Raw genomic sequence first — 22580 nt, 5'->3', positions numbered from 1 at the left:
GGGTTTATCTGAACCTCGAAATCTGATCCAGGTGGCTGATTGGAGCCGGTATCCTCTTTTCTTTGGCACAGCTATTTTTGCATTTGAAGGAATAGGAGTGGTGAGTACAGTAATACCTCGTCTTGCGAACCTAATTGGTTCCCGGGGGAGGTTCGTAAGACGAAAAGTTTGTAAGACGAAACATTGTTTCCCATAGGAAACAATGTAAAATCAATTAATCCGTGCAACAAAAAAAACCACAAAAAAACGCCACCTCCCGGCTGTCACCTTTTGAAACAGCCGGGGGGCTTCTCAGCGTCCTCCTGAACCCGAACGCCAAACCCGAACTTCTGGGTTCGGCGTTTGGGAGGCCGCCGAGAAGCCCCCCGGCTGTTTTAAAAGGTGACAGTCAGGCGGCGGGACTACTCGGTGGCCTCCCGAATGCCGAACCCGGAAGTTCAGCAAAAGTTTGGGTTCGGGAGGCCACTGAGAAGCCCCGCCGCCCGGCTGTCACCTTTTAAAACAGCCGGGGGGCTTCTCAGCATCCTCCTGAACCTGAACGCCAAACCCAAACTTCCGGGTTTGCCGTTCGAGAGGCCGCCGAGAAGCCCCGCTTCTGGGTTCATAAGAAGGAAAAAGTTCGTAAGAAGAGGCAAAAAATTTCTGAACCCTGGGTTCGTATCTCGGGTTGTTCGTAAGACGAGCGGTTCGTATCATGAGGTACCACTGTATTTATATTGGAATTCACAACCTGCCCGGAATCCCTTTAAATTCAAACATTTTTCTCTCTTCCCTTTATGGCACCTCTGTAATAAAATTTGCATTCTATAAATATGTGGTTCCCAATTTTAGGGTTATCCTGAGGAAAGTGATTGGAAAGGTGATAGTATGTCTCGGTACGAAACCTTCAACACACATTAAGCAGAGTGGCTGTGGCGTAGGAAATGTGGATTAGTCAGACAATGACTCAGACTTAGTATCAATGTATATTCAACAATATTATTATTTACAAATATACAGAATCAACAGTATAATGCTACCATAGAAACATAAAAGACTGACGGCAGAAAAAGACCATCTAGTCTGCCCTTATACTATTTTCTGTATTTTATCTTAGGATGGATATATGTTTATCCCAGGCATGTTTAAATTCAGTTACTGTGGATTTATCTACCACGTCTGCTGGAAGTTTGTTCCAAGGATCTACTACTCTTTCAGTAAAATAATATTTTCTCATCTTGCTTTTGATCTTTCCCCCAACTAACTTCAGATTGTGTCCCCTTGTTCTTGTGTTCACTTTCCTATTAAAAACACTTCCCTCCTGAACCTTATTTAACCCTTTAACATATTTAAATGTTTCGATCATGTCCCCCCTTTTCCTTCTGTCCTCCAGACTTCATGAATTCATTAAGTTTTTCCTGATACGTTTTATGCTTAAGACCTTCCACCATTCTTGTAGCCCGTCTTTGGACCCGTTCAATTTTGTCAATATCTTTTTGTAGGTGAGGTCTCCAGAACTGAACACAGTATTCCAAATGTGGTCTCACCAGCACTCTATATAGTGGGATCATAATCTCCCTCTTCCTGCTTGTTATACCTCTAGCTATGCAGCCAAGCATCCTACTTGCTTTCCCTACTGCCTTGCACTGTTCACCCATTTTGAGACTGTCAAAAATCACTACCCCTAAATCCTTTTCTTCTGAAGTTTTTGCTAACACAGAACTGCCAATACAATACTCAGATTGAGGATTCCTTTCCCCCAAGTGCATTATTACCAAAACTATTACCAATAGTTTACAAACCACGCACACAGCAAGAATACAGCTCATGACAAATATATCTCTAATGAAGTAACTCCCCCCCCAAAGGGAACGGTGTTGGCGCCCTCTTATGGCCAACCAGTAATATTTCCTTAAAGGTGCAGTCTTTACATTATACAAACGAACATAGTTAGCTACTGTATGTCAACACCCAAGTAGGTTACGTTCTATATACTAACAGAAGGTAGGAATGAAGGGTGGAAAAAAGTTGAACTGGGGGTGTTGTGCACAAAGGTTGTTGGTGTGTATGTGTGAGAGACATAAAACAGAAGAAGCGGCATTAATGTACTCTCCGCGGACTGCATTGATTGCCAGTTTGCCTCTAAGCCTGTGTTTCCCAACCTTGGCGACTTGAAGATATTTGGACTTCAACTCCCAAAATTCCCCAGCCAGCTTTTGCTGGCTGGGGAATTCTGGGAGTTGAAGTCCGGGTATCTTCCAGTTGCCAAGGTTGGGAAACACTGCTCTAAGCACAATTCAATGTGTTGGTTATCACCTTTAAAGCCCTACATGGCTTAGGACCAGACTACTTATGGTACCACCTTCTACCTCATACTTCCCTACCACTAATAAGGGACCACAAAGTTGGCCTTCTCCAGGTCCCGTATGCCAAACAATGTCGATTGGCAGGACCTCGAGGAAGGGCCTTCTCTGTGGTGGCTCCAACACTTTGGAACCATCTGCCTCTGGAGAGCCATGTTAACCCCGTCTTCTGGAAAGCCATCAAGACCTGGCTTTTCCGGAGGACCTGAGACCATGAACGAGTGAGTGTATGTATGGCTTTTTATAATATGTGTATTATATATATTATATTTATTATAATATATTTTATCACTGTTTTATTTTTTTTATTGTCCCTACTTATTTTATATTGTTGTTGGTATTTATTGTCATTATTGTAAGCCGACCAGAATCCAGTTGGAGTTGGGCAGCAGATAAATCCAATCACTCAATCACTCAATCAATCAATCAGTCAATCATCCATCCATCCATCCATCCATCCATACACACATACATACATACACACATACATACATACTTGCATTCTCAAGGAGTGTTCATGAGAAATGGTGAAAAAAAGTTTGAGGTGGTAGCTGCAGCAATAAGATAAAAACTCTTACTTTTTTTTTAATACGTTTTGTGAGAATGAGTGGATCGAAATCTCTGCAACTTGCAGCCAAGACTCAGTTTCCTTGTGGATGCCCCTTCTAAAAACTAAGCAGAATCATCATGAACTGTCTTAAGCGGTAGATGATGATCCAATCATTACAAAAATTGCTGCTATTTATACGTAGAACTTTCACGGTTTAGCTTGATTGCGTTTATTTTCAATTTCGTTGCTGTAAATTGCCAAAGTTGTTTGAGCTAGGCAACGGTAAATATTTGCAGAAGCAAATTGATGAAATAAAGAGAAGTGTATAAATCACAGACAACACTTTTTTCTTCTTTAGCTCGGGACATAAACCCCGGTTTATGCAGCAGTGATGGCTAACTTTGTTTTTTTTAAAAAGACATTGATAAAATTGAACGGGTCCAAAGACGGGCCCCAAAAATGGTGGAAGGTCTTAAGCATAAAAGTTATCAGGAAAGACTTCATGAACTCAATCTGTATAGTCTGGAGGACAGAAGGGAAAGGGGGAACATGACTGAAACATTTAAATATGTTAAAGCAGTGTTTCCCAACCTTGGCAACTTGAAGAGATCTGGACTTCAACTCCCAGAATTCCCCAGCCAGCTTTCGCTGGCTGGGGAATTCTGGGAATTGAAGTCCAGATCTCTTCAAGATGCCAAGGTTGGGAAACACTGTGTTAAGGAGTTAAATAAGTTTCAGGAGGGAAGTGTTTTCAATAGGAAAGTGAACACAAGAACCAGGGGGCACAATCTGAAGTTAGTTGGGGGAAAGATCAGAAGCAACGTGAGAAAATATTGTTTTACTGAAAGACTAGTAGATCCTTGGAACAAACTTCCAAGGATCTACTACTTCTTTCAGTAAAATAATATTTTCTCATGTTGCTTTTGATCTCTCCCCCAACTAACAAACTTCCAGCAGACGTGGTTGGTAAATCCACAGTCACTGAATTTAAACATGCCTGGGATAAACATCTATCCATCCTAAGATAAAATAAGGGAAATAGTATAAGGGCAGACTAGATGGACCCTGAGGAGCTCTTTCCTTGTTACTTTTTGTAACTGCAGTTTAATGTTTCCAAATGTAAAATAATGCACTTGGGGAAAAGGAATCCTCAATCTGAGTATTGTATTGGCAGTTCTGCGTTGGCAAATACTTCAAAAGAAAAGGATTTAGGGGTAGTGATTTCTGACAGTCTCAAAATGGGTGAACAGTGCAGTCAGGCGGTAGGGAAAGCAAGTAGGATGCTTGGCTGCATAGCTAGAGGTATAACAAGCAGGAAGAGGGAGATTATGATCCCACTATATAGAATGCTGGTGAGACCATATTTGGAATACTGTGTTCAGTTCTGGAGACCTCACCTACAAAAAGATATTGACAAAATTGAACAGGTCCAAAGACGGGCTACAAGAATGGTGGAAGGTCTTAAGCATAAAACGTATCAGGAAAGACTTAATGAACTCAATCTGTATAGTCTGGAGGACAGAAGGAAAAGGGGGGACATGATCGAAACATTTAAATATATTAAAGGGTTAAATAAGATCCAGGAGGGAAGTGTTTTTAATAGGAAAGTGAACACAAGAACAAGGGGACACAATCTGAAGTTAGTTGGGGGAAAGATCAAAAGCAACATGAGAAAATATTATTTTACTGAAAGAGTAGTAGATCCTTGGAACAAACTTCCAGCAGACGTGGTTGATAAATCCACAGAAACTGAATTTAAACATGCCTGGGATAAACATAGATCCATCCTAAGATAAAATACAGAAAATAGTATAAGGGCAGACTAGATGGACCATGAGGTCTTTTTCTGCCGTCAGACTTCTATGTTTCTATGTTTCTATGTTTTTGCTAAGAATGTTTTCCGAACCATGTCTTTGTAGGGTTTTTTTTCATTCTCTACTTGCACCAAATGGAAGTTGCTTACATAATTCTCATATGCTCAAGGTTGTATTATGGTTGTAATTCTTCCAAAGTGTGCAGGTGATGAGTGGGGCGGAAAGTTGATTTTAATCATCTGGGAAACTTTCAGAAAGAAACTATTCCGACATAAAACCCTTCTTTCAGGATTTCAATAGCAAGGCAGGCGGCATATAAATTTAATCAATCAATAAATTAAAATCTCTTCTCCTCGTCCCACATATGTATGTCCTCTCTTTTCCAGGTGCTCCCCATCCAGAATAGGATGAAAGAAGTTGACCGCTTCCCGGTGGCGCTCAACGTTGGCATGGGAATTGTGATGTCCTTGTATGTTTCATTAGCCACCCTGGGATACATACGCTTTGGGGACGAAATCAAAGCCAGCATTACTCTCAACCTGCCGCAAGACCAATGGTTAGTTGAAACATGTTAAGAATGCATGCCCAGAAGGAAAATATTGCCGAAAATAAACCAAAATCTCGCTCTTTCACACATCCTCATGCAAGATTTCACTTGCTGTGCATGTGGGCACATCGCGGAATTTTCTACCGGGATTTGGACCGGGAGTCACTGCTCCCAGTCACTCATGCCCTCATCACCTCGAGGTTCGACTACAGTAACGCTCTCTACATGGGGCTACCTTTGAAGAGTGTTCGGAAACTTCAGATTTTATTTATTTATTTTTATTTATTTATTAGATTTGTATGCCGCCCTTCTCCGTAGACTCGGGGCGGCTCACAACAGTGATAAAACAGTTCATGACAAATCTAATAATTTACAATTTAAAGTATTTAAAAAAACCCAATATTAAGCAAACATTCATACAAACATACCATACATAAATTGTATAGGCCCGGGGGAGATATCTCAGTTCCCCCATGCCTGACGACAAAGGTGGGTTTTAAAGAGTTTATGAAAGGCAAGGAGGGTAGGGGCAGTTCTAATCTCTGGGGGGAGCTGGTTCCAGAGAGTCGGGGCCGCCACAGAGAAGGCTCTTCCCCTGGGGCCCGCCAACCAACATTGTTTAGTTGACGGGACCCGGAGAAGGCCCACTCTGTGGGATCTAATCGGTCACTGGGATTCATGCGGCAGAAGGCGGTCTCAGAGATATTCTGGTCCGATGCCATGAAGGGCTTTAAAGGTCATAACCAACACTTTGAATTGTGACCAGAAGTTGATCATGCAGAATGCAGCTGTGAGAGCAATCATGGGCTTCCCAAGATATGCCCATGTCACACCAACACTCGGCAGTCTGCATTGGTTGCCGATCAGTCTCCGGTCACAATTCAAAGTGTTGGTTATGAGCTATAAAGCTCTTCATGGCACCGGACCAGGATATCTGCGAGACCGCCTTCTGCCGCACGAATCCCAGCGGCCGGTTAGGTCCCACAGAGTTGGCCTTCTCTGGGTCCCGTTGACTAAACAATGTCGTCTGGCGGGACCCAGGGGAAGAGCCTTTTCTGTGGTGGCTCCGACCCTCTGGAATCAGCTCCCCCACCCTCCTTGCCTTTCGTAAACTCCTTAAAACCCACCTCTCTCGTCAAGTGTTGGGGAACTGAGACATCTCCCCCTGCCTATGTAGTTTTTCTGCATGATCTGACTGTATGTATGTTTTTTATATTGGGGGTTCCTTGCTTTTTAGACTTTTTAAATGTACTATTGTTATTTTAGATTTTAATTATTAGATTTGTTACCATCTATTGTTTTTATCACTGTTGTGAGCCGCCCCGAGTCTACGGAGAGGGGCGGCATACAAATCTAATTATTATTATTATTATTAATAATAATAATAATAATAATAATAATAATAATAATAATAATTGTGCACCAGAGCACATAACCAGTAGCCCATTAATCAATCACAATTCAGCCATGACAAGATGTTAGCATTCATAGCCCCCAGGCCTGCCAGCAAAGCCAGGTCTTCACAGCCTATCAGAAGGCCATCGGGAGGCCGCTGGTTCCATAGAGCAGTGATTTTCAACCTTTTTTGAGCCGCGGCACACTTTTTACATTTACAAAATCCTGGGGCACACCACCAACCAAAATGACACAAAAAGACAGTAAATATTATTTATTTATTTATTTATTCAATTTTTATGCCCCCTTCTCCTTAGACTCAGGGCGGCTTACAACATGTTAGCAATAGCATTTTTTAACAGAGCCAGTATATTGCCCCCACAATCTGGGTCCTCATTTTACCCACCTCGGAAGGATGGAAGGCTGAGTCAACCTGGAGCTGGGGATGAGATTTTAACTGCTGACCTTCAGATCTACAGTATTTCTACATGTATTTATACATAGAACATACAATCCCATGTAACATCCCCTTATAAATACAGTCAATCATCAATCATCCCTCCTCAAATTTATACTACTGTCTCATTTCTGTCTCTCCCCCCCTCCTTATATGTCTGTGTGTACTCAAACCATTTCCAAAACCAGGTGAGGGCTGGGGTTTTATTCTCTTTTATTCTTTTCAAAAACAGGTGAGGGCTGGGGGTTTTTTCTTATTATTTGGGTGCTTTTTACCATATGCTTCAAGAATCACCTCTCTCTCTCTCTTGTTTCTCTCTCCTCTCATTCTCTGCCTCAATCATTTTCTCATTTCTCCTCCCCTTTTTGTTCTCATTTCTCTCTCTCTCCTTTCCTCTTCCTATCTGTCTCTCTTGCTTTCTTTTTTTTCTCTCTCTCTCTCTTGCTTTCTTTCAGTATCTCTTGCTATCTCTCTTTTTCTCTCTTGCTTTTCTTCTCTCGTGCTTTTTCTTGTTCTTTCTCTCTCTCTGTTGCTCTCTCTCATTCTCTTATTTTCTCTCTCTCTCTCTCTTTTCTTTCTCTCTCTCTTAGTCTCTCTCTCTCTTGTTCTCTCTTATTTTCTTTCTATCTCTTGTTCTTTCTCTCTCATGCTTTCTCTCTCTTGTTCTTTCTCACTCTCTCTCTCTCTCTGTTGCTCTCTCTCGTTCTCTCTCTTCCTTTCTTCTCTGTGGAGGCCAGCGAAGGTTTCCCTTAGTTTGAATGTTCCGAGCAAGCAGCCCCTTTACTGACAGCCCGGGACGGGACTGTGAGAGGGGTGGGCATTCCCACAGCGCTTGGAGCGGCTAGCGGCCGGATCGCCAGCGCCGCTGCAGCCACTGCTGTGGAAGAAGCCGCACCCCAAAAAAGCCGGAGAGAAGGAAGGATCGGGCGGGCGGGGAAGCCACAAGTGGAAGCCTCAGCCCTGGAGCCCCCTCGCGCCCATGGCTTCTCGTCGATGTCTCTGCCTGCCTGATCCGCGGGAGTGCTAATAGCGGCGGCGGCGGGAATAGCGGGGGGGGGCTCTTGCAAGTGGAAGCCTCAGCCCTGGAGCCCCCTCGCGCCCATGGCTTCTCGTTGATGTCTCTGCCTGCCCGATCCGCGGGAGTGCTAATAGCGGTGGCGGGCAGGAGCCCCCACCCTGCTATTCCCGCCGCCGCTATTAGCACTCCCGCGGATCGGGCAGGCACAGACATCGACGAGAAGCCATGGGCGCGAGGGGGCTCCAGGGCTGAGGCTTCCACTTGCAGGAGCCCCCCCGCTATTCCCGCCGCCGCCGCTATTAGCACTCCCGCGGATTGGGCAGGCAGAGGCATCGACGAGAAGCCATGGGCGCGAGGGGGCTCAAAGGCTGAGGCTTCCACTTGCAGGAGGCCCCCCCGCTATTCCCGCCGCCGCCGCTATTAGCACTCCCGATGCCACAAATGAAAGCCTCAGCCGCTGCTATTGCCATCCCGCCGAGTCCCAAGCTCACCTGCTGCAAAGAAGGAAGGCACGAAGAAGAAAGGCGCGAAAATGAAGGTGTGAAGAAGCAAGCCGGGACACTCAACTTCCGGTTTGGAAACGGAACTTCACGGCACACCTGACCTTGTCTCGCGGCACACCAGTGTGCCGCGGCACAGCGGTTGGGAAACGCTGCCATAGAGTATGGAATAGTCATAGGTCTCTTTTTTAGGTGCCATTTATAACTTTAAATTAACCGCTCCAAACCTGACTGTAAAAAATATGACTTCAGTAACTGAGTTGTCAAAGCATGGAACTGATTACCGGACTCCATAGTGTCATCCTCAAACTCCCAACACTTTACCCTTAGATTATCTACAGTTGACCTATCCAGATTCCTAAGAGGTCAGTAAGGGGCGAGTACAAGTGCACTAGAGTGCCTTCCGTCCCCTGTCCTATTGCTCTCCTATATCTCCTATACCTTTCTTATATTCCTATATCTCTTCTTCTATTCTTTCATTGATATGTTCTATTACTGTATCTTCTTTTCTATTATTTCATAGATATATTTCAAGGCAGTTAATTTATTTATAGCCGACAACTATATTCTGTATACTGTATATATGATGGTCTTGGTATATTCGGGTTTCTTCCCATGTAGGATTTGGAAATTTCTGGCGACGTTTCGACGAGGTCCCACTCGTCATCTTCAGGCTGTTGTTTCTGTCCTTGTTCTAGCCACCAGTATTTATAGAAGGAAGGCAGCTCAGGTCTTGCTGTGTTCGCCCTAGAACAAGTTGCAGACCCTCTCTGAGGGGGTCAATAATCCCCCCCCAGGGTTATGGATGGACAGATGGAATTGTCCTTGGGAGGCAGGACCCACAGCCATTCCGTCTTATCCAGGTTGAGTTTGAATCTGTTGACACCCATCCAGACCCCAACAGCCTCTAGACTTGGGACCATTTTTCACACGTAACGTCCATTGCATCATCTCCAGGGTTACATGATCAAAAATCAGATGCTTGGCAACTAATTCAAATTCATGACAGTCGCAGTGTCTTGGAGGATCACGTGATCCCTCGCACGACCTTCCGACAAGCAAAGTCAACGGAGGAGCCACATTCACTTCATGAACTCGGCGTCACTAACTTAACAAGTGCAGAAAGGTCGTAAAATGGGGCAAAACTCACTTAACAAATTTCTCCCTTTCCAACGTAAATGTTGGGGCGCAGTTGTAGTCGCTAAAAGTCGAGGAATGCCTGCACATCGCTCTGGTGAACCGAAGGAGCAAATTACACAGGTCTACAAAAATATTTTTTTGTAATTATCGTAGTTGACCTTGTACTTTTCTGAATCATTTTTTGGGTTCTGATTTCAAAATTGTATATAGTTTTTCTGTAGCAGGTATAGTTTCCACGGAGCAGTAGCATTATTATAAGGTATAGGAAATATACTGGCAACATTAAGAAAACAGTATTTGACCGTTTCACCAAACCACAATTTGCAATGGATTCATTTTCTTGGTAGCAAACTGTCTTGGTAATTCATGGGTTTTGTTCAATTACAGGCTGTACCGAATGGTCAAGATCCTTTATTCCTTTGGGATTTTTGTGACCTATTCGATTCAGTTCTACGTTCCAGCGGAGATCCTCGTTCCTATTGTAGCAACCAGAGTGCAGGAGAAGCTGAAACTGGTCTCTGAATTGGTTGTGCGAATGCTTCTGGTCTGCTCAACCTGTAAGTACAAAGGGTTAATATGGGGTTGTTGTGGTCTCAACAACCCTCTAAAAGAATGAAAATTCTATTCCATTCCATTCTATTGTATTCTATGGGTGAACAGTGCAGTCAGGCGGTAGGGAAAGCAAGTAGGATGCTTGGCTGCATAGCTAGAGGTATAACAAGCAGGAAGAGGGAGATTATGATCCCGCTATATAGAGTGCTGGTGAGACCCCATTTGGAATACAGTACTGTGTTCAGTTCTGGAGACCTCACCTACAAAAAGATATTGACAAAATTGAACGGGTCCAAAGACGGGCTACAAGAATGGTGGAAGGTCTTGAGCATAAAACGTATCAGGAAAGACTTAATGAACTCAATCTGTATAGTCTGGGGGACAGAAGGAAAAGGGGGGACATGATCAAAACATTTAAATATGTCAAAGGGTTAAATAAGGTCCAGGAGGGAAGTGTTTTTAATAGTAAAGTGAACACAAGAACAAGGGGACGCAATCTGAAGTTAGTTGGGGGAAAGATCAAAAGCAACATTAGAAAATATTATTTTACTGAAAGAGTAGTAGATCCTTGGAACAAACTTCCAGCAGACGTGGTAGATAAATCCACAGTAACTGAATTTAAACATGCCTGGGATAAACATATATCAATCCTAAGATAAAATACAGAAAATAGTATAAGGGCAGACTAGATGGATCATGAGGTCTTTTTCTGCCGTCAGTCTTCTATGTTTCTTTGTTTCTTTGTTTCTATGTTTCTATTCTGTTCTGTTCTATTCCATTCTATTCCATTCTATTCCATTCCATTCCACTCCATTCCATTCCACTCCACTCCACTCCTGTCCATGTCCCTGTCCCTATTCCATTGTGTGTTTATGACTTTTGAAACTATCCCAAGTTGTTCCAGAATTGGACAGTGTAGGAATGGTAAGTAACATAAACATGCAAGTATATTCCCATGCATTTACATGTGCCTTTCCCTTGCCTTCATTTTCACATTCTGAAACACAAACAGTTATTTAAAAAAACAGGACAACCATGTAAATGGGTGTTGAAAGGGATGAGTGTTTAAAAATGGATATTTTGCGGATAAAAATTGGTGGGGTGGGGAGGCAACGTTTTCACATCTAGCTTTCATTCTCAAACCCAAACCTGAATATTAAAAGAAGTTTGTGAGATTTGTTTTGAAAGGTGAAACCAGGGTAAACAATTTTTATTGCGTAAGAATCATTTTAAGGAAAGAGGAAACTGCTTTAAAATAGTTTGCGTCTCTTGCAGTGGTGTGACTTGGGCAGAATGACCAAGGTTGTGAAAGTCATTCATTGTTGCTTTTCTCTTGGCAGGATTTTTAATGCTACATTTATTTTTTTGGCATTCTTTCATTTCCAATTAGCAAATTGCACAGTCGGTGCTGTAAAGGGAAAATGATACTCAAATCCTATTTAGTAGGATTATGCAGTATATGCAGCCGTGATGGTGAATTTTTTTTGGGGGGGGGCCAGGTGCCAAAAGGGTGTGCGCCCCCACTCCCATAATGGAAATGCCCTCACCTGCACATGTGCACAACCCCCAAGCTAAATCCTGTGCATGCGCACAACCCCCTTGTGCTGCCTCCCCCCTGCCTAGTTTAATGAAAAGAAGGACCAGGGGAACCATGAAAGCAGAATTACAATATCTCAGGAGTTGCCCCGAAGGAGAAGAACTTATTATCCAAAGCCACCTGAAGACAGGACGAGAAGCAATGGGTGGAAACTAATAAAAGAGAGAACCAACCTAGAATTACGGAGAAATTTCCTGACAGAACCATTAATCAGTGGAACTACTTGCCTCCAGAAGTTGTAGGTATTCCAACACTGGAGGTTTTAAAGAAGAGAATGGATGATAGCATAGGTATAGAACAGGGGTAGGCAAAGTTGGCTCTTCTATGACTTGTGGACTTCAACTCCCAGAATTACTGAGTCAATCATGCTAGCTCAGGAATTCTGGGAGTTGAAGTCCACATGTCATAGAAGAGCCCACTTTGCCTATCCCTGGTCTAGAGGATCTCCATGGTCACTTCCAACTCTCTTATTCTGTTCTGTTAAGTCTACTCATCTGGCTATTCGCTAAGTATGATGATTCTCCTTTCATTGCTGGAGCTAAAAACCACAATGATTAGATTAGATTAGATTAGATTCAATTCGATTAGATTTATTGCATTTATATGCCGCCCCTCTCCTTAGACTCGGGGCGGCTCACAACAATGGTAAAAAACAATACATAGAAGATGAAGAGATCACTGTGAATCTCAGTTTGAAGAAGACATTTCTTATGCATCCTTGGATTAGTAATAATAATAATAATTTATTAGATTTGTATGCCGCCCCTCTCCGAAGACTTGGGGCGGCTCACAACACGATAAAAACAGTATTATACAGGCACAAATCTAATATTAAAAAAACTAAAAACCCTATCATAATTAAAAACCAAACAGCACATACATACCAAAATTAAGTATCATTTAATTATTTGTCTTTTGGATCTACTTTTAAGCTTCAGTTTCTCTCTCTCTCTCATTTTAATCGCTCTGCTGGGGGAAAATGCGGAAAAATTATAATATACCGGTAATTGCCTACTTTATTTTCTGCTGTGTAAAATTTGCTTGGTAATTTCAAATTCCAGACTTCCTCTTGTTTTCTTTGCTGCTATTGTTCCTATTATTTCTTTGTTGGGTATTGTAAAAAGTTGTATCTTTCCCCTTTTGGCTTTGTCACTTGTAATCTGGGTAAATGTTTTCAACGTTTTAACTGTTCAGGAAGCATCGTATTGCTGTCTCTGAAACACCTTCTCAGATAGTTCTTCCTTGCGTCTTCTTTTAATTACATATTGCTGCCAGAGGAAATTAAACCTTGTCTTGATTTTGTTGCTTGGATGCTTGCGTAGAAAAACCTTAGCTGAACTATGGAAAACGTTTCTGTGGGATAGTTAGCTGAACTTCACGCGCACTGAATTTTAGACAACATGAAATCAGCCAGGGGTGGGCGGCTTGACTTTGTTTGTTTGTTTCTTTGGTTATTTATTTATTTGATTTGATTTGATTTGATTTGATTTGTATGTCGCCCCTTTCCGTGGACTCGGGGCGGCTCACAACACAATAAAACAATTCATAACAAATCTAATAATAAAGCTAAAGGGGTGGGTGGGGTTATAAGAGTACGGAAACATATCAGCCCACAGGAACCTTTTTACAAGAACAATTTGGGGTTGCAATTTCAATTTCTTGATAGGTTTCCAAGCAAGGCACAGCTGTACCTCTACCTAAGAATGCCTCTACTTACGATCGTTTCTAGATAAGAACCGGATGTTCAAGACGTTTTTGCCTCTTCTCAAGAACCATTTTCCACTTACAAACTCGAGCCTCCGAAACTGTAACTGGAAAAGGAAGGGAGAAGCCTCCGTGGGGCCTCTCTAGGAATCTACTGGGAGGAAACAGGCCCAAAAAAGGCAGGGAGAAGCTACTGTAGGGTCTCTCTAGGAATCTCCTGGGAGGAAACAGGGCCGGAAAAGGCGGGGAGAAGCCTCCGTGGGGCCTCTCTAGGAATCTCCTGGGAGGAAACAGGGCCAAAAAAGGCAGGGAGAAACTACTGTAGGGTCTCTCTAGGAATCTCCTGGGAGGAAACAGGGCCGGAAAAGGTGAGGAGAAGCTTCCATGGGGCCTCTCTAAGAATCTCCTGGGAGGAAACAGGGCCAGAAAAGGCAGGGAGAAGCCTCCATGGGGCCTCTCTAGGAATCTCCTGGGAAGAAACAGGGCCTCTACCCTCCCTGTAGTTTCCCCAATCGCACGCATTATTCGCTTTTACATTGATTCCTATGGGAAAAATTGCTTCATCGTACAAACTTTTCTTCTTAAGAACCTGGTCACGGAACGAATTAAGTCTGTAAATAGAGGTGCCACTGTACTGAGGGTGGAGTGGGGGAAATACAGCCAAATGACCATGCACTTCAGGGGTTAAATGCTCCCGGTTCGCTCCAGCCTGTCGGTCATCGGAGAGCCAGTCGCAAAGGCAGCACAAGGCTCTGCCATTTGAATTCTTTTACCCTCTGTGTCTGCACAAAGCATTCTGTAAAAGAACCCAAATAGCAGCGTCCAGGCAGGTGGATGGACCTAGTGCTGCCTTCACGATCGGCTCTTTGATGACCGACAGGCACATGTAAACTGGAAACATTTCATCCCGGATCCCTTTAATAAGAAAGTTGAATAAATCTCAAAAGCATCTCTTCAATAGCCATCTCCCAATTCTGAGATATCTCAATCCCATCCGGCTAGATATCGCTTGGGATTTAACAAAACCTATTAGAACAGTGGTGGGCTCCTACCGGTGCTGTCAAGAACGCCGCACCGGTAGGAAACATAGAAACATAGAAGTCTGACGGCAGAAAAAGACCTCATGGTCCATCTAGTCTGCCCTTATACTATTTTCTGTATTTTATCTTAGGATGGATATATGTTTATCCCAGGCATGTTTAAATTCAGTTACTGTGGATTTATCTACCACATCTGCTGGAAGTTTGTTCCAAGGATCTACTACTCTTTCAGTAAAATAATATTTTCTCATGTTGCTTTTGATCTTTCCCCCAACTAACTTCAGATTGTGTCCCCTTGTTCTTGTGTTCACTTTCCTATTAAAAACACTTCCCTCCTGGACCTTATTTAACCCTTTAATATATTTAAATGTTTCGATCATGTCCCCCCTTTTCCTTCTGTCCTCCAGACTATACAGATTGAGTTCATTAAGTCTTTCCTGATACGTTTTATGCTTAAGACCTTCCACCATTCTTGTAGCCCGTCTTTGGACCCGTTCAATTTTGTCAATATCTTTTTGTAGGTGAGGTCTCCAGAACTGAACACAGTATTCCAAATGTGGTCTCACCATCATTCTATATAGTGGGATCATAATCTCCCTCTTCCTGCTTGTTATACCTCTAGCTATGCAGCCAAGCATCCTACTTGCTTTCCCTACCGCCTGACTGCACTGTTCACCCATTTTGAGACTGTCAGAAATCACTACCCCTAAATCCTTTTCTTTTGAAGTACAGTATTTGCCAACACTGAACTGCCAATACAATACTCAGATTGAGGATTCCTTTTCCCCAAGTGCATTATTTTACATTTGGAAACATTAAACTGCAGTTTCCATTGCTTAGACCTGATCATCACTGGAGCCCAGTGATGATCAGGAGGGGGCTCCAACTTACCACCGCTAACAGTGCTGATACGCATGCAGCTCCAGGCGACCGGCGGGCGCGCATGCATGCTGGAATGAGATTTGTCTTCTATACATGCGCAGGAAGCAAATCTCGTGAGTTGACCCACGAGCATGCAAGATTTTGGTTGGGTTTTTTTGCTTCTGCGCATGCAGAGAACCAACAAAACCACCAAAAATTGCTGAAATCTCATTCACACGTGTGTCCTCTCGCGAGATTTTGCTTCCTGCCCATGCACAGAAGCCAAATCTCACTCCGACATGCATGCGTGCCACCGGTTACCCAGAGATGCACATGCAGCTCCATTTCTGCTACCGATGCGTTGCCCACCCACCGCCCGGTCCAGGTAGGAACCCAATATTTATTTATTTATTTATTTATTTATTTATTTATTTATTTATTTATTTATTTGTGTATTTATTTATTTGTGTATTTATTTATTTGTGTATTTATTTATTTATTTATTTATGTATGTATGTATGTATTTGTGTGTGTGTGTGTGTGTGTTTGTTTGTTTGTTTATTTATTCATTCATTTATTTATTTATTGGATTTGTATGCCGCCCCTCTCCATGGACTCGGGGCGGCTAACAACAGTGATAAAACAACATGTGACAATCCAATAGTAAAAAATTAAAAACCCTTATTATAAAACCAAACATACATGCAAAACATACCATGCATAAATTGTAGAGGCCTAAGGGGGAAAGAATCTCAATTCCCCCATGCCTGGCGGCAGAGGTGGGTTTTAAGAAGCTTACAAAAGGCGAGGAGGGTGAGGGCAATTCTAATCTCTAGGGGGAGTTGGTTCCAGAGGGCCAGGGCCGCCACAGAGAAGGCTCTTCCCCTGGGTCCCGCCAAATGACATTGTTTAGTTGACGGGACACGGAGAAGGCCGACTCTGTGGGACCTAACTGGTCGCTGGGATTCGTGCAGCAAAAGGAGGTCCCTGAGATAATATGGTCCGGTGCCATGAAGGGCTTTATAGGTCATAACCAACACTTTGAATTGTGACCGGAAACTGATCGGCAACCAATGCAGACTGCGGAGTGTTGGTGAGACATGGGCATATTTGGGGAAGCCCATGATTGCTTTCGCAGCTGCATTCTGCACGATCTGAAGTTTCCGAACACTCTTCAAAGGTAACCCCATGCAGCATACTGGTGATGATGTAATTTTCGGAGATTTTTTCCAGCGTCTCCGTGACAAAAAAAGCCTGTCCACCTGCCCTCGCATTAAAAAAGCCTGCCCACCTGCCCTCCCCGAGTCTTCGGAGAGGGGCGGCATACAAATCCAAATAATAATAATAATAATAAAAAATAATGCCGACCTTTATTGCCCTCCCTGGGCTTTATAAGTTTTCCTTGACTCTTCAGGAGGGTGAAAATAGCCTCCCCAGGCTCCAGAGGCCCTCCCGAACTTTTAGTAGGACCATTTTTCACCCTACGCAAACATCCAGGTGTTCCCTGGAATAAGGACCGCATGATTGGCAAAAAGTGAAAGAGGATATCAATAGAATGCTAAATATACAATGGACAATCATTAAGGAAATGGCAGTAGTAATTAAAAGTAATGCGATGGGAGAATTTAGAGAAATGAAACCAGCAGCAATAGAAAGCGCTCAGGCAGTAATAGTTTTGGGTTGGAAGGATGCGACAAAATGGACAATGCAAAATTGGTATAGGTACATGGTGTACCATATTCAATTTGAAATTATGGATAAAAGGATAAATTCGGATAATGAAACTGAATTGGGACAACTGATGGGACGGTGGGACAAGGTAAGATGATATATGATGAGCAGAATCTGAGACCAAGCTACAAGAAATAAATTGGAGTCACTCTATAATATGTAAATAGATATATTGCTCTTGGGTCAAGTGGACTATATAAGAAACACCCCCGATTTGGTGGTGGGGAATGTGTGTGTGTCTGGGTGGTGGGCACATTTCACTATGCACTGTTTTATGTTGTGTGTATTAAACTTGTTAAAAATTAATAAAAATAATTTATTAAAAAATTTAATTTTTTTTTTAAAAAAAGGATCGCATGGGGACTTCTGGGAGGGGAGGGATGGTTGGGCAAGGCCAGCCAGGAATGGGATTTCGGGAGCCTTCTCTGAACTGTACAGAATCTTAGTTAAAGATTCTCCCAAACCACTGCAGGCTCGAGGCTCGACTACTGTAACGCTCTCTACATGGGGCTACCTTTGAAAAATGTTCGGAAACTTCAGATCGTGCAGAATGCAGCTGCGAGAGCAGTCATCGGCTTCCCCAAATATGCCCATGTTACACCAACACTCCGCAGTCTGCATTGGTTGCCGATCAATTTCCGGGCACAATTCAAAGTGTTGGTTATGACCTATAAAGCCCTTCATGGCATCGGACCAGAATATCTCCGAGACCGCCTTCTGCTGCACGAATCCCAGCGACCGATTAGGTCCCACAGAGTCGGCCTTCTCCGGGTCCAGTCAACTAAACAATGTCGGTTGGCGGGCCCCAGGGGAAGAGCCTTCTTTAGCTTTAATGTATAACCTCCCTATACCGTTAATATTTATCACTTGATTGTCCGAAAGGACTGATTGATGGCAAGGTCCATTATCAGCCAACATCAACCGTTATTTTTGTCAAATGCTTTAACAACTGAAGCGGTACTTAGTGACATTAACCTGGGTGAAAGGTTAATGTTGCTCTTGAGAAAATAACAATTGAAGAACAGAGCTAACAATTCAGCTTGCTGGGAAAAAAATAGATATATCGAGGAAGGGAAGGTAAACCATTCCTCCTTGTCAGCTTGGGAATTGAGCTAGTATGTAGTTACGTAGTTTATAAAGAGGAGACATTACAGCAAGTCCTTTCAACCGGAAAAATAAATAATGGCATTGGACCAGAATACCTCCAGAATCGCCTTCTACCACACAAATCCCAGCGGCCGATAAGGTCCCACAGAGTTGGCCTTCTCCGGGTCCAATCGACCAAACAATGTCGTTTGGCGGGCCCCAGGGGAAGAGCCTTCTCTGTGGCGGCCCCAGCCCTCTGGAATCAACTCCCCCCGGAGATTAGAATGGCCCCCACCCTCCTTGTCTTTCGCAAGTTACTTAAGACCCACCTATATCGCCAGGCACAGAACTAAGACATCTCCCCCAGGCTTATTATATTTCACGTTTGGTGTGTATGGGCTGTATGGTTTTTAATTGTTGGGGTTTTTATATATTTTATTATTAGATTTGTCCCATTGTTATACTGTTTTATTACTATTGTGAGCCGCCCCAAGTCTTCGGAGAGGGGCAGCATACAAATCTAATAAATAATAATAATATGAGTCATGAAAAATATAGTGACAAGTATGGGTGTATTGCAGTGTTGGGTTCCTACCAATACGGTCCACTGTGCCGATTGCATAATTTGTGTGCCATCTTTGCCGGGCTGGCGTGCGTGCCATCTTTTTTCCTGAATTTCTTTGCCTTTTATTGCTTCCTGCACATGCAGGGAAGCAAAATCTTGCGAGGAGATGGATTATTTTCCAATTTCCTTTTCATAGCTATTTTTTTTATCGTCCCAGGGTGCAAATGTAAAAATTCAAGAGGTGGAGTGCCTCATCTGTTTGCAAGTGAGAATTAACACTTGTTCTGTGTTCACAATGCACGGTATCTCAAAATTTATGGTATATTCTAAAATTAAACTGTGTTCGAGGAGAAAGGCTAGTCAGTGGTAGGCTGCTAGAAGTATCTTAAATCAGCATCGACTTCTGACTCTTTTTGGTTCAGTAAAATAAGCCAAAAGTGTACAACCTTGTTTTAAATTTTTTTACATAATAATATATACTATCTGTTTCTATAAGAACAAGCCTGTCTAATTAGCAAAACTCAAAATAATTTTCCTCCCCTAGGACCTCGAGTACCAAGTGCAATAGTAATTTCCAAAATAAAATTATATTTAATTGTAAGTGGAATTAATTATTCTCTCTCTCTCTTTTTCTTCCCCCCTCTCCCCCTCTTACTCCTCTTTCTTTCTTTCTTTCTTTCATTCTTTCTTTCTTTTTCTTTCTTTCTTCCTTCTTTCTCTCCCCCTTCTTTTTTTCTTTCCTTCCTTCTTTCTCTCTCTCTCTTTCTCTCTTCTTTCCTACCTTCCTTCCTTCTTTCCTACCTTCCTTCCTTCTTTCTCTCTTTCTCTTTCCTTTCTTTCTTTCCCTCTTCCTTTCTTTCTTCCTTTCTTTCTCTCTCCTTTCCTACCTTCCGTCTTTCTTTCCTTCATTCCTTCCTTCTCTCTCTCTTTCCTTTCTTTCTTCCCTTTTTCTTCATTCCTTCCTTCCATCCTTTCTCCCTTCTTTCTTCCTCTTTCCTTTCTTTCCTTTTTTCTTTCTCTTTTTCTCTTTTGTTTCTCTCTCTCTCTTTCCTTTCTTTCTCTCTCTCTCTCTTTCTCTCTTTCCCTTTCCCTTTTTTCTCTTTTTCTTTCTCTCTCTCTTTCCCTACCTCCTTCCTTCCTTCCTCCCTTCCTCCCTTCCTTCCTCTCTCTTTCTCCCTTTCTCTCTCTCTCTCTTTCTTTCTTTCCAGGTGCTATAGCGATATCCATCCCCCGTCTGGACATCGTGATCTCATTGGTCGGTGCCGTAAGCAGCACCACTTTGGCTCTGATCATGCCTCCGTTGATTGAAATGCTCACCTTTTACAAGGAGAAGCTAAGCAGATGGGTGATCTTCAAAGACATTTCCATAGCCTCCCTGGGCGTGATCGGTTTCGTAGCTGGCACGTACGTGAGTGTGAAAGAGATCATCTGCCCCAGAACTTTGCTTTTTGAGAATGCCACGATCGGTTCAACAACTTGCTTCAACACTTCCCACTTGGCCAAGGGAGCCAATTAATGCCGGAAAATTGTGGGCCTCTTGAATATCATAATAGACGTGTGTTTGCAAACCAAAGAGATTCCAGATGGACAGGTTTTGAAAGAGAAAAAGATTGGAGGACGGATTGCTCCCCTCTACACACACATGCCGAAATCTGCTCCTGTGGAGGAGACAACTTACTCCAGATTTTTCTTCCCTTCTGTTCAAGCATCATGGACTGCTATGCACTTCTTTGCAAACAGGACCAGGAATCAAAGAAACACTTCTTGAATATTATGTTTGGGCATCTCACATTGAGAGGATAATCCCTGCCAACTTCCTTATTTAAAGTTAAGTCGGCCTTTTGAGAGCCTCTTCGCCGAACTTCAGAGATGAACAAGATTGATGCAAAAACGTGGATATCGTCTTTCTCTCTGTGCTTGCATTGTGTAAATGCTCTCTTACGTTTTGAATTTTATGCATCTGCTTGGAAACACAAGTAGAAACGCCTTCTGGTGGGATTGTGCTCTCTGAGTGACCGAGGACGTGAGCCTAGTTCCATCCCTGCAGTTCTTTCCCCACCGTGAGATTAGACTTTATGTCCCTGAATTAACAGTCTCCATGGTTTATCTTGATAAGCAAGATAAACTCAGTAGTAGGATCCTGCCGGTTTAACAACTGGTTCGGCGATCGCGCGCTTCACAGTGCAGTTTTACTAAAACTTACCTTCCGCGTTACTGCTGGGGAGAAACATAGCGGAGGCGTGGCAATCCGCTCTGCTTTGCGAATCAGCTGAGAAGCAGTAATGTGCCCCGCCCGATACGAATGGGATCGGCGATCCTGTAGGACTTTTTACCATGTTCCGGAGGCCGGCCCGGCTGTGTGTGCGCCCAACATATGAGATTTTGCGCCGCAATCCGCTCTGCTGTTTGAATCAGCTGAGAAGCAGTAATGGGCCCCACCCGGTACAAATGGGATCAGCGATCCTGTAGGACTTTTTACCGGGTTCCGGAGGCCGGCCCGACTGTGTATGCATCTGACACATGAGATTTTGCTTCTGCACATGCGCCCAAATCGAAAAATCACCAAACCTTTATCCACACGAGCGTCTTTGTGCGAGATTTCACTTCGGGTACATGCGCAGAAGTGAAATATTGCATTGCGGCGCATGCACAGCTGTTGGCCGTGCCCATACTGTGTCGGCCTCAGGATCCCCTATCGGTAGGAAAAGGTAAGTGGAGCCCTTCACCGCTGAGTGAGTATAGATTAGTAAAGTGCAGGGGAGGGCAGGAAGGCCCACCTGATCTTCGGAGTGAACCGGTTCTCTCCCAGCTGATTGTCAGAGTATCTGGTTCACCTGAATTGGTCCAAACTGGTAGAATCCCACCCGAATCGGTCTGAACTGGTAGAATCCCACCTGAATCAGTCTGAACTCGTAGAATCCCACCCGAATCGGTCCGAACTGGCAGAATCCCACCTGAATAGGTTTGAACTGGTAGAATCCCACCCAAATTGGTCCGAACTGGTAGAATCCCACCCAAATTGGTCCGAACTGGCAGAATCCCACCTGAATCGGTCCGAACTGGTAGAATCCCACCTGAATTGGTCCGAACTGGCAGAATCCCACCTGAATAGGTTCGAACTGGTAGAATCCCACCCAAATTGGTCCGAACTGGTAGAATCCCACCCAAATTGGTCCGAACTGGCAGAATCCCACCTGAATCGGTCCGAACTGGTAGAATCCCACCCGAATCGGTCCGAACTCGTAGAATCCCACCCCTGGTAAACTCATCACATTAGTGTCTATGGAGATTCTCTGTCATCCAGGTCATGGTTGTCCCAAAGATGTTTTTTCCCAGAGGCAACTGGACTTTCTTTGTTTTTCTTTGAGGACATTTAGCTTCTCTTCCTAGAAATTTCTTCAGCTCTGACTGGATGGTAGAGATTGGAAGGAAGGGTTTACATCATTCCTTGCAGACAACTGGTTATTTGCATTCTTCTTAGAGAATTGTTGAGGCTACTTGGAGGTTTATTTTTGTCCGCGGGGGTCACCTTGAAAGAATTGTGTTGTAGAATATAGACAGGCCTTTCTATCTTACAATGCAGTCCTTTCAACAGGTCCTGATTCAACATGGCTCTTCTTATGTTCTTAGTCCTTGGAAGGGTCCATAAGAACATAAGAAGAACCATGCTGAATCAGGCCA

At 43.4% G+C, this 22580-nt stretch overlaps 1 protein-coding gene across 1 annotated transcript in view; it reads left to right on the top strand.

The window, feature by feature from the left end:
* SLC36A4 (solute carrier family 36 member 4) overlaps positions 1-20794 on the top strand; it is a 54263-nt gene extending 33469 nt beyond the window's left edge. Inside the window, exons 8-11 of the mRNA XM_070751649.1 lie at positions 2-100; positions 5093-5262; positions 10151-10320; positions 20108-20794. Of these exons, the coding sequence (XP_070607750.1) occupies positions 2-100; positions 5093-5262; positions 10151-10320; positions 20108-20415 (747 nt within the window). The 3' untranslated portion in view covers positions 20416-20794. The remainder of the gene's footprint in view (position 1; positions 101-5092; positions 5263-10150; positions 10321-20107) is intronic.
* The last annotated feature ends 1786 nt before the right edge of the window (positions 20795-22580 follow it).

Source organism: Erythrolamprus reginae, chromosome 4 (assembly GCF_031021105.1).
Source record: "Erythrolamprus reginae isolate rEryReg1 chromosome 4, rEryReg1.hap1, whole genome shotgun sequence".
NCBI lineage: Eukaryota > Metazoa > Chordata > Lepidosauria > Squamata > Dipsadidae > Erythrolamprus > Erythrolamprus reginae.
The sequence above is the reverse complement of the archived record's forward strand: the minus strand, read 5'-3'. Positions and strand labels throughout refer to the sequence as shown.